We start from the raw sequence: 12245 nt of genomic DNA, 5'->3' as shown, positions 1-12245 counted from the left end.
ACAATTGAAGGCACAACATGATATAAAAAACAAAATGTCTAACTTCATTTTGAAAACATGAAAAGAAATCTAGATCTATTATTATGAGTAATGTAACAACTCTTAATAATATTGAACTGGGAAATCAGTATAATATATTATATTTCGTTATAGAAAGCATAGACCTCCCATTCATTACTATTAAACCTGATTTGAATTGGCTGATTAATCAACTCGGTTCTCTAGATGAACTAAACAAAACATTGATTCACGAACAACCACGTTAATCTGGTAAAAATGGTTGACAGGTTACGTGAATTTAGCATTTGACTTGCAATAATTTTAAATATTAATTGCGGATCTCTTACTCAAAATTGCGACAAGTTTACAAAACATATTTTTACCAAACAATCCGTATCATTTCTAATTATCTTCTACGTAGTTTCAAAAAGTTTTGTTGTGATCTCTTTTTCTTTAGCTTTCTCCTGTCCAAATTCATTATAATTTTATGTTTTGAGTAATTAAATAGTGCTTTATTCAAACTTTATATTATTTGACCTTTTTTTTTTTATACAAAAGTTCGTGATATTTACTATTATTATATGTGATAGCAATGACGAATTCAGGGGTCGAGTTCAGATAGGGCAGACCGTGAGCGTTGAAAGCTCACTATTGATGATGAATGTCTGTGATAGCGGGGTTATTTATACATGGCACCAAATATGAACCATCTACTAAAAATTCAGCTTTTCTTAGACATCATTATCCCACGATTTCTTTTGATTATACAATCTTTGAGGAAGAAGACATCTTTTATCCAGCCTTATAGCTTGATATGATAGATTTTATATACGTTCAAAACAGATCCTTCAAATTCATTCCACGTAAAATAATTATATCCCTTCCGTTTCCTTTGCTTTTAGTTGTTCTAGTCATGTTTTTGTAGTTTATGAAATTGCCCATTTTCTTGAAAGCACACCGACCTATGTTTTTGTATTAAAACTCACAACTTTCTTGAAAGGCCCATTTTCTTAATTGTACACTATGACCCATGTTTCTTGATTATATAATAATAATAATAATAATAATAATAATAATAATAATAATAGGACGGGGTAGATGATTAATAAAAAATTTAGAAGAGACCCTTTTTTTTTTCTTTTTTTTTTTTTCTTTTTTTTTTTTTTGCATGTGCACTTCCTCATAGTTATCGAGATATTTGAATCAAAAGTCGTGCACATGCCTCAATCAAAGATAGAAATGCAATGATTGCATTGCACGAGACTTTCTTTAAGCCAGTTTGAAGTGTGTGTGTGTGTGTGTGTGTGTATAAACTACATGCTCAGGATAAGAACAATGTAGGAGGATCCATTTTGATCAAAACCATATCACCTGATCACTATTATTAATTTTTCGAGTAAATTCATCAGCAGGGATTAACTTTTATTTTAGTTTTAACTGAGTAACTAAACTTTTGAATTTAGTTCCATATTTTCGCCATTTAATTATTTGTTATTTCTCAAATTGATAAAAAAAAAATGTTTAAAGGGAAGGCATATCATAAAGAATCTTCCACATAATCACTGTATGACTTGCCAACTAACCACTTTAAGAAATTGTTGAAATTCAATAAAAACCCAAAATGAGTTAATTATTATTTGAATGAATTATTTCATTTGTGACCAAAACAATAAATTAGTGTTTGCATGTGATTTGAATTTCCAAATATAATTGTTTTGGGGAAAATTTATTGCAACTTTTCTTTTTTGTTATGAAAGGTGACTTTTTGGGGACAGAGAGATTAAATCACAGCCTCCCTTCCTTGATCCTTCAATTATATGGCTGCGTCGTTTGCATTAAATTTGGAGTATTGATTCCTTCAATAGTGTTAGAAATTGTTTGGTGGTGGTGGTGGTGGTGGTGGAGAAGGAAGGGGAGAAAGGATGAGATTTTTTTTTTAATTTTTTTTAATAATTTATTTGGAACTCATTTATACTTTTTTTGTTTAAATGTGGAGTATGATTGCAATTAGTTCTTTATTTTTCTTTATTTTTTGTTTTTATTTTATTTAAATATGAGGGTATATACGTCATTTCACAATTTTTATTGAGAAATTGGATGGAAATGAATAAAAGGATGATTTTCGTAATGAAAGATTGAAATAGAGGTAAAAATACAAAAAATAAAAAATAAAAATAAAAAAATACAACGTTGGGACGATTTGCACAATAAACACTATATATAGGGATATTTTGTACCAATAACTCATTGTTATTATAGCTCACCACTCGAAAAGCCCTTTTTTTCAACGTCAGATACTGAAAGTGTCTCCTTAAAAAATGCCAATTGTATTAGTCAAATGCTAGCCTTCAACGAACTTGTCAAATGAATTGAGAAACCAAATATAAATAGAGATGTATTAATTGTCCATTATTACATTTATGTGAAAACACTCGTTCTCATTAATCTCTCTCTCTGCCCAAACCAACAATATTCAACCAACAATACTTGATGGGTCTCTCTTACCGAAATCTGTCACTTGTAGTCACAAGCTCAGATCTTCTTTCCCATCTGCAAGATTTAGAGCTCGATGGAGGAGAAAAAGTTGTTAGCTTTCAATGGCTTGGGCCACACTTTTTGGCTATTCTCGAATATGCAACAAAACTGTACGATCGTCGAGACTCAGGGTATTATGATGTTGATCCAGAAATAGGGTCAATACCGCAGTCCAACAACAGATTTTGGGAGCCGTTGGAGCTTCTTGATGATTCGGCCTGCGCTTGCATCTTACATGGAGAGACTGAAGATTACAAAAACTTTTTAGAAATCATTCTCTCTTTCATGCCAGAGCTTAAGAACTTCTTCACGATGCAAAACTCGCTTTACCTCCTTCAATTTTCTTCTGAGGATCTCCCTTGGGACGTAGAGAGAATTTTTGTGGGGTCTTATGCATCAGTTATATGGGCAGATTCCATCGAGTTTCTTATTGAAACTATTGGAATTTTGCTTAGTTGCCAAAGGCTTTCCAATGTTCTTGTGAGTAATCAAGTCAGTGTTCTTCTGAAGGAACTGAAATTTCTGTCCACTTTTATTCTTGATACATTCGAATGCGTTGGAGACGGAGAACAGAACCTGCATATATTGCAAGATATTGATGATGTTTTTATGGAAGTAAGGCTTTTCTTGCAATCTTTCTTTTTCACAACAGACACTGTTACTGCGAGAAAAATGGATCGGGCAGTTTTTGTTCTGTTAAGAAGGATTGAGATTGTGAAAGTGAAGATCAAAGATCGTTGGGTTGCATTCTCAACGAATCTTGGAATTGGAAGCCTACAAGTTGAAGAAAGTCCAATTGAAGTATCATCATCCCAAGATAAAAGCATTCCCATCGTAGAAGAGACGCCGGTGGGCCTTGAGGAGATGACAACACGAATTGCAAGCAAGCTTCTTGGAGGACCAGAATACCGCCAGATTATTTCAATTGCTGGAATGCCTGGACTTGGGAAGACTACTTTAGCAAAGAAAATATACGTACTTTCCAATGTTCGGCACTATTTTGATAAGCTTTCTTGGTGTGTTGTTTCTCAAACTTATAATAAGAGAAAGCTGTTGATAGACATTTTGAGCTCCTTAAGTGACCTTAACAGAGACTACATTTCAGAAATAGAAGATGAAGGAAAGTTGGCCGAACGTCTTTACAAAAGTTTAAAGGGTAGAAGATACCTCATTGTTATGGATGATTTATGGGATACAAATGCATGGGATGATTTGAAAAGCCTATTTCCAGAGGATAGAAATGGAAGCAGAATATTGTTTACCGGTCGGCTGAAAAATGTGGCATTGGAAATTTCACATGTTATCATTGAACCTCCTCTCTTGTCAACAGATGAAAGTTGGGATTTATTAAAGAAGAATGTGTTCAAGAAAGAACGTTGCCCTCAGGAACTGCAAGATATTGGAATGCAAATTGCAAAAAATTGTCATGGACTCCCGCTTTCAGTCGTTACGATAGCTGGAGTTCTTTCGAATATGGAGAAGCAAGCAAGCTCATGGCAACGAGTTGCAAAAGAATTAAGTGCTTTTATTTCCCAAAAAGCTGATGACTACATTCCCTCATTGGAACTTAGTTTCTGGCATTTACCAAAGCACTTGAAGCCTTGTTTCCTCTATCTTAGTGCATTCCAGGAAGACGAGGAAATTCCAGTTGGAAAGCTATTATTACTATGGATAGCTGAAGATTTCATAGAGAGAAGGGAGCAAAAGAGCCTAGAAGATGTAGCAGAGGAGTACCTAACTGACCTAATTAATAGGAGCCTGCTGCAAGTTGCCAAAAGAAGAAGTGACAATGGAGTAAAAGCATGTACTCTTCACGATCTAATACTCGACATGTGCAGGAAAATAGCTGTAGAAGATGAAGGATTTCTGTTTCAACAGTAAGTTTACTCACTTTCTTTCAAATTCTTTCTCATTTTACTTTTGTTATTTATCCTACTAATTTATGGTAACTATGTTGCTGTTGCTGTCGCTGTTGCTGGTTGCTGTGGTTAAACTGATGATGATCCTCCATATTATTAATCTACTTATTTAGTCAATTTTTGATATCTAAGAATCGTCATCGCTTGTGCATGGATCGGTCTCTTCATCTCACCAATGCCTTATCCACTCTTTACAATCCAGAAAAAGTTAGGATCTTTTATTCAGATTCAGTACCCGGTAGTAGCGTTGTTACTGAGCTGGGAATCAAAATTATGCCTGATTTGAGGTGTTTGAATATTTCATCATTAAAGTCATCAATAAGCAGACTCCAAAACCTAGAGTTTCTTGTTGTGAGACACTGTTATGCAGAAATACCAGCATACCTTCCCTGTATGCCTAAGTTGAGACATCTATGTATTGGACGAGGATCTCACCCTGCACGATTCAGTACGGAATGTGATAACTCCCGAATAAATAGCCTACAAACTCTTTTTTACGTTGATTTGGAAGATGAAGAAATCTTAAGATGCTCACCAAATCTTCGTGAGCTTAAATGCACATCTCCAGACAATCGTTGCCCTGATCTCAACTTTCTTCCTCGGCTTGAATCACTAACAATGACTTGGAGAGGTATATTCAAAGGTGATTATTCAGTTGTTAACTTTCCTAGGAATATCAAAAAGCTAACTCTTTCTAAATTCGGTTTGCCTTGGGAAAAAATGTCATTAATTGGGACATTGCCCAACTTGGAGATTTTGAAATTACAAGAAACTTTTGAGGGGGAAATTTGGGACACCAAAGATGACGAATTCCAAAAACTCAAATTCCTTCAATTATATCGCCTGGAGCTCAAACAATGGAATTCGTCGCACAATCATTTTCCTGTACTCGAACGATTGGTGTTGCGAGATTGCATAGATTTGGAGGAGATTCCTTTTGAATTTAGTTACATTTCAACAATACAGGAGATTAAGGTACTTTATTGTGGCAAAAAAGTCGAAACTTCAGCTTGGGAAATTCGTCGAGAACAACTAGATTATGGTAATACAATGTTTGATGTGACCATCCAAAGCATTTGATTGTGAAGACAACCTCGTTCTACAGGTTTTGATTATAATAGTTTTTCAATTGATATCTTGTGTTAGGATTTTTATATGGTATTTTAAAATTTTCTTATAGAATATTATTTTATCGCATTGCATAAATAAGAAAATCCGATTATTTTGAAAAAGAGAATTAATGAAATGAAAAATTATGTTATCTCAATTATGTGATCAAATTTTAATAGTTCGTATGAATCATTAAGTTCTTGATTCTTAATTTTGTGACATTCAATAATGAATCAACATAAATTATAAAACTCGTAAATTTCATATTCTTACGCTTCTACACGTACTAGTTTACGATATAAACATGCACTTAACGCTGCAAGTAAATCAAACATATTATAAAAAGTTAAATTACATTTTATTGGATACAAACTATGAAGAAGAAAGGGAAATCCATAAAAAGAAACTTCGGGAAATATCACCAGGTTTGTAGGACAAAGACACGGCCCTTATTCATTTTACGAACTAATACTAATTTAAAAAGATTGAACCCCAACCTTGAGAGTCGTCACTGTCCGCCCCTTGAAGTATCGTGAGGGAGGTAAATCGCGGGATGTGTCCCAGCAGGCCAGGAAACAAGAGCTTGTCCGTACACTAGTGTTCACAAAGAGTCCAATTTCATATCTTAGGAATCGAACCCTAACACTGCAGTTGTCAGCAATATTAAGACTACCTCACTCCAATCATTTGCATCACTGAGTTAAAACCCGAGGGGCGAACTTATACTAATTTACATATAAGTAAACTTTCTTATACGTAAATTTTTAGACTTATAAAAAAAATGTATTTATGGTGGTAAATATGTTATACATTATGATAACATCACTACAACAAAATGGACTTTTTACAGTGTCCAATGCATGCCGTAAAAAGTCATTTACGGCGTGCGGTCGCATGTCGTATAAAGCAATGCTGTAAATAGGAAGATTTTTTTACGGCATGCAAAGAACGCCATTAATAACTTTTTTACGGAGTTTACAAGCATGCCGTAAAAGCTTAACATTTAGAGCGTGCATGTGCACACCGTAAATAGTGTAAACTCACTATTTACGGCAGCGTAAATAGTGAGTTTACACTTTTTACATGCACTGCCGTAAATAGTGAGTTTACACTTTTTACGGCGTGCACACGCACACCGTAAATGTTAATTTAGTTTTTTAAAAATATTTGTCTATTTGGTCATCAACAAACCCATAATAATTACAAAAGAAAAAGATACACATTAATCATATATAAATAGATTTTATATATGTCCACCAGCCCTCGGCACTTGTTTATATATAAAACAAATTTTATATATATACATTCTACACGTAAATTTCGTAGTAAATCTGCTGGTTTGGCATTGGACTTGTTCTTGAGAGCATCTGCGAGTTTTTCAGTAACAACCCATTCGTTAGCTCTCTTAGCCTCGAGCAGATCCATGATGGTGGCCTTGTTACAGTGAAAAGACATCACGTTCTCAAACAAGACCCAATAAAACAATAAATGAAAAGACCTGAAAAATCAGAATTTTTCATTAGTATGGTGGCAGCTTTACTGCAAATTCAGCATTTCGTTTGGTACAAAATCCGACCTTGGAGTTCCGACTGAGTTTAGAGCTGTGATGATGCAAGGAATATAAATGGCTCCCCATTTCAGAACATCAACTTCAGGTACCAAAATTGTCAATGGGAGTACAACATAGTAGGAGATGAAAGTGAACGTGTGAGCAATGATCTTCCTTACAAAGAAGTTGTATATTACATAAAACTTCTTCCATAGAGATACTTTCTGCCAAATCAAAAAACAAAAGATTTTGAGTTCCTTGTCAGATGAGATCAGGTCCTCAGATCCAAAAAAAACCAAAGACAAATTATAATGTTATCCAACAAACCTTATTCTTGGCAATTTCCATAACCATTTTTCTGAATAAATTGGCAGGACCACAAAACCAACGATGCTGCTGAAAACGGAAGGCTTTAAACATACTAGGAATCTCGCTTTTCACCTAATAAGGAATTAAATATTAATTAGAAGTTGAAATATGTTAAAAGATAAGCATGTTTAGATCAAAAAGATCTTGATTATTGTATTGTTCAGTCGTAGTCGTGTCAATACCATGTAGCCCTCAACACTCCAGATTTTATAATTATAACATCAATACTTGTTCTCCTTGATGGCAGAGAAGTAGAACTATAAAAAAACAAGCATCTAAAGCAATGAGATAACAAGATTCTCAAACCTCTTTCAACACCCTTCAAGCAGTAAAAGTTTTGAAAGATGAAATACAATTTGATGAATTGAACTATAGATGAAGACATTGATCCAATTACATGTAGCTGACAGAGTGCATCTCCAATTCAAGAAATAAACCATGTTGTTACACAAATAAACAAAATTTATGGACTTTTTAAGAGAAACTATGATGGGATATACCTGCATTCCACATTCTATAGAAATGGTACGAGAAGTTGATTCACCAAATGATATTTTTGAAATCCAGTAACCAAAAAAAAAAAAAAATGCTGCAGCGTGTAACAGGACCACTAGGAATATTAATTGTGCCCCCTGAGTTTTCAGGACGTTTGAAACTTGCCCAATCTAATGAAGGGAAAAACAAAGAAGCTCTACATCAATATGTGCAAGAAGGTAGCAGGAAGCAACACTGTCTAAAGTCTATAGAATAATAGATAGATCCCATAGTTGTTACATAATGAACTTACAGGACTTGCACAGAACTTATGGGATAATTGCACCAGAAGCGCCACGTTCAGCAGCTCGCAATCAAAAATCAAAAAATACATATGAATTTTTCTTTTCCCAGATGCTAATCCCAGTAAAAAATGACCAGAACTTGGAAATTAAAGCAATATCCAGAAACTGATCTTAACCAAAATCGCCAAAAATCCAAACAAACAAATATAATACCAAATAGTCAGAAGTCCGGATTAGAAGGTTAGGGTTCATTGAAACTTACGGGAAGTGGAGAGATCCCATCAGTGGCGAGAAAAAGAAATAAACCAAAATCAAATAATTAGTCTCTTTTCACGACATGTACCGTAAAAGATTGTTTTTGTTGTAGTGCAGACTTCACTATTACCGTTGTGGGGAGCATTTACAGCTAAAGAAAGTTCGAAGAAAGTGTTACATGTACATAATTGTTTACATAGTGGTGTCCATAATTATACGTGGCATTGGATCTAACATTTAATTTAAATGTCACACTTGCACATCAACAATCGGATGAGTGCCATATCACATTACGAACATTATTATGTGCAATAATTATGTTTAAGTAGAATTTTCCTTACAGCTGATATGGCAGTTTCTATTTTAATCTTCAAAAGATCTTTCTTCTTTTCATTAGCCTGAAAAAAAAATGTAAAAAATTTATTAAACAATTAGCAAAATTTATGCACCGCAAGCATGTCTCCAATAAGATAATTTAACATTACCTCAATGGCATTTGATAAAACAGATTTAGAGATTGTTTTCGAACAATATTATGCTCCTGTTTTATTTAGTTAAAAAAAATTAATAAAAATCTAAGTCAAAATAAATAATAAGCCCATGTTTGACGTAGTTTTGATAAAATGTGTGATTGAAAAGTTGTGAATCCTATAAAATGTATGATTAAAATTAATTAATTATTTTTATTTAATTTTTTACCTAGATTTTAATTTATACTAAACAATGGCTAAATTCTAATCAGACATGTAGTGAACCCAAATCTTTTGTCAATAGTTCAAGAGTTGAGATCTGCAATCCTATTTTGTAGGCAAATTGGCTGTCTAACCAATTAATTATTAACGTGTAATCAATTTAGTGGTTTAGTGTTGAAGTTCACGAGGGTAAATTTGAAATGATATGTAATTATTGATGATATATTAATAATTGATTGATTGGATAGCCAATCAAATAGTAAAATTGAACAGTTGATTTTCGATGAAATTTAGCCTATGTTTCAACACATATCCCGCTTACACATGAGGACGCATGTTTAAGATGATATTTAAGTTTCTCTAACTGCCTACTCTTTTAGATGCTCCAACACAAACATGCTCTAATCATTATTTTATTTTTTTGGTGGAATAAGTGATGAATGTAACATATATTTGTTATGTTATACCTTAGTACGTACTGTTGGGAACTACTGATCTTAGTGCATAGAGCCTTTCATTGAGGTTATTCCTTCTATTCCTCTATGAAACAATGCTTCTGTTGGCCATCGATGATGACTGTGTTCCATCTTTTGAGCTTGAATCATTGGGTGTAGGAATTGCTTCATCCAAATAACTGATAAGATCAAACCAATTTCATTAAGGTATATTCCATAGACATGAACATAAAAGGCAACCCAGAATTCGTGTTGGGGGTTCAGGTTTACATGAACACGTGACAACGACACAAACACAAACATGAATGCAAATATTAAGTGAAGAGAAAATTTTACCGTTGAAGTTCTTCTGCTTGGAGGAACATATTTGTTTCCCAATAATGCATGTATTCATCACTAATGTTCTCCATTGTGTGCGAGGACGCGTGAAATACTGGGAAGAAATGCTTTCTTGGAGTTGGAATGAAGGGGTTCTGGGTATAATATGAGAGGTTGTATGAGAATGAAATATATGACCTTTTTGTTTGTAAAGTGAGTGAAGTACTCCATCATTTGTGTTTGTGTAACTCAAATTTTCAATTTTCTTAATGGGATAATTTTAAGCATCGGTTATTGTACGTAAACATGCCTACATCATTTTTTTTTATCTTGATGAAATAAATAAAAATATCACCATCTTATTTTAAAAGTCAACAAAATTGCAACGAAATGATCAAAAAAGAAAGAAAGCGAGGCCCTATTTAAGTGAAATATTGTTAAAAAATAATAATCATAAGAGATGGCTAGGATATAAAAACCAATGAGTTTATTTTCTCAAAACTACGAATTTTGGATTTAGGCCCTGACGGGCCCTTAATCTTTGGGAGTGGAGAAGACCATCCTTATGGTGGATTTGGACAAGTCCCACCTACCTGCATTGCTGTTGGCATAGGTAGCGGAATGGGTTAGGCAGTGATGGATTCAAGATTAGATCCAAAATCGAGCTATGAAATTTCAAACCGGGCTGCTACGTGAAAAAAAAAATTTACACATAAAAAACTGATTTTTTACCCAAAAAAAATAAAAAATACCTTTAAAAAAATTTGTTGGGCCTGAGGGGGGAGGGGGGGCTACCCCCGCAAATCCGGCCCTGGGGTTAGGGTTCGTATTTGAGTTTAGCAAAAGGTTGTATTATGGATAACGACATCTTGATCATTGGCTACACAATTGTAACTCTAAAAATGCAGTGTAATATTTAGTTATGATTCTTGGCCTAACCACAATGTGGCTCAGACTATCTCGTCTTCGAAAGTTGTGACAGAAGTGTTCATAGAGAGACTTACTAGTTGTATCTTTTAAGTTAAATAGTTCTTCTGAGTGCAATAATATAAAAGGTCATGACCTGTGAACGAATGACCACGTCCAATATATACATTTGTGCTCCCATCTTTGCCGTGTTTAATAGTTACAGCATTTTCAAAAAACTTCTTCCAAATTTTTAATCAATTTATATTTTAATATATTAGAGTCCGTTTGATTGAAAAGATAGAATTGAAAACGAATTTCAGGGAATTGAATTGCCTAAAAATTATTTTTCCGGGAATTGTAAATTATTGTGTTTGATTGGTATAATTTTCCACGTAAAAAATGTTGAAATAAAAGTGTTTTTTGATATTCGTTTGGCTATCTTTCACATGAAAATTGTCAATTAACGGGATAGATTTTACTGATTTTGGATATGAAACTTGTTTCCATTGCAAAAAAATAAAAATAAAAATCATCTATCTTTTGATATTTATTTGACTTTGTTTTACATGAAAATTGTCAATTAAAGGGAAATATTTTTTGGGAAGGTGGGAATTGGTTTTCCCTAAAAACCAAGAAAATTTCAAATTTTAAGAAAAGAAAGAACTTGAATTCCATGGAAAAATATACCCATCAAACACCTTAAAAGTTGAAAAATGTTGTTGAAATTTCATTTTCCATGAAAAATTTTGGTGTATCAAACACACTCTTAGTTCAAAAAGATTTTCACGAAGTACAATTTTTTTAATTAAAAAATTTAATTTGGAATTTCTATAAGATTGAATAGCTATTCTTATAAGGTATAAAATTCATTATAATTTGATAAATTGCTCGAATCCGTCATCATGATGGAATGCATTTGTTTCAAGAATTGAACAGGAACATTCAACTCAGACAAATGAAAGTTATACTTTATTTTTGTAGAACTATTAAGCATGCAGCATGTGTTCTAATATCGTAAAAACAACTATTACGACCAAATTGATGCACAATCTTATCATTCACTTGTTATATTTAATCCAACCTAGTTATTTTGCATATGTAATCCATTATGCACCTTTGATGATCTCAATCAACTTGGTGGCTGGATTGTGTTTTGCATGCATTCCATCTTTTAGTCTCGTCTACATATTTCGGCAAGAGCTTGAGTCAGCACGTCTACACACCAAAATCAAAGATTTTCTTTGGTTCTTGACCATATACTGGATCATATAACCATGTAGCTTCAATATTTGAATTTATTTGTCAAAAATTTGAAACATGAACGATATATAGTCAGACAAAATGTTCTACATCAT

General features: G+C 33.4%; 2 protein-coding genes across 3 annotated transcripts; one reads left to right on the top strand and one right to left on the bottom strand.

Annotated features, from left to right (window-relative positions):
* The first annotated feature begins 2413 nt into the window (after positions 1-2413).
* Positions 2414-5599, top strand: LOC111373521 (putative late blight resistance protein homolog R1A-3). The gene is made up of 2 exons (XM_022996062.1): positions 2414-4412; positions 4568-5599. The coding sequence occupies exons 1-2, from the start codon at positions 2491-2493 to the stop codon at positions 5532-5534; spliced, it is 2889 nt and encodes a 962-aa protein (XP_022851830.1). The 5' UTR covers positions 2414-2490; the 3' UTR covers positions 5535-5599.
* A 914-nt stretch (positions 5600-6513) lies between these two features.
* Positions 6514-8645, bottom strand: LOC111373520 (glucomannan 4-beta-mannosyltransferase 1-like). Of its 2 annotated transcripts, XM_022996060.1 has the most exons (5): positions 8270-8645; positions 7983-8147; positions 7441-7554; positions 7141-7337; positions 6514-7062 (listed from the first exon to the last, which is right to left on the bottom strand). In XM_022996060.1, exons 1-5 carry the CDS (start codon positions 8348-8350, stop codon positions 6765-6767), a joined length of 855 nt encoding a protein of 284 aa, XP_022851828.1. In that variant the 5' UTR covers positions 8351-8645; the 3' UTR covers positions 6514-6764. The 2 variants fall into 2 exon arrangements, with proteins under 2 accessions (XP_022851828.1, XP_022851829.1); XM_022996061.1 differs by lacking the exon at positions 7983-8147 and having other exon boundaries at positions 8270-8644.
* Positions 8646-12245: the final 3600 nt, after the last annotated feature.

The sequence above is a fragment of the Olea europaea genome, unplaced genomic scaffold (assembly GCF_002742605.1).
Source record: "Olea europaea var. sylvestris unplaced genomic scaffold, O_europaea_v1 scaffold1137, whole genome shotgun sequence".
Classification (NCBI taxonomy): domain Eukaryota; kingdom Viridiplantae; phylum Streptophyta; class Magnoliopsida; order Lamiales; family Oleaceae; genus Olea; species Olea europaea.
The sequence above is the reverse complement of the archived record's forward strand: the minus strand, read 5'-3'. Positions and strand labels throughout refer to the sequence as shown.

Excerpts from the sequence above, each read along its gene's own strand:
- LOC111373521 (XM_022996062.1), top strand. The coding sequence starts at position 2,491 with ATGGGTCTCTCTTACCGAAATCTGTCACTTGTAGTCACAAGCTCAGAT. Across the intron at positions 4,413-4,567 it reads GAAGGATTTCTGTTTCAACA|TCAATTTTTGATATCTAAGA; the intron begins GTAAGTTTACTC and ends CTACTTATTTAG.
- LOC111373520 (XM_022996060.1), bottom strand. The coding sequence starts at position 8,350 with ATGTATTTTTTGATTTTTGATTGCGAGCTGCTGAACGTGGCGCTTCTG. Across the intron at positions 8,148-8,269 it reads ATAAGTTCTGTGCAAGTCCT|ATTGGGCAAGTTTCAAACGT; the intron begins GTAAGTTCATTA and ends TCCCTTCATTAG. Across the intron at positions 7,338-7,440 it reads TGGAAATTGCCAAGAATAAG|AAAGTATCTCTATGGAAGAA; the intron begins GTTTGTTGGATA and ends TTGATTTGGCAG.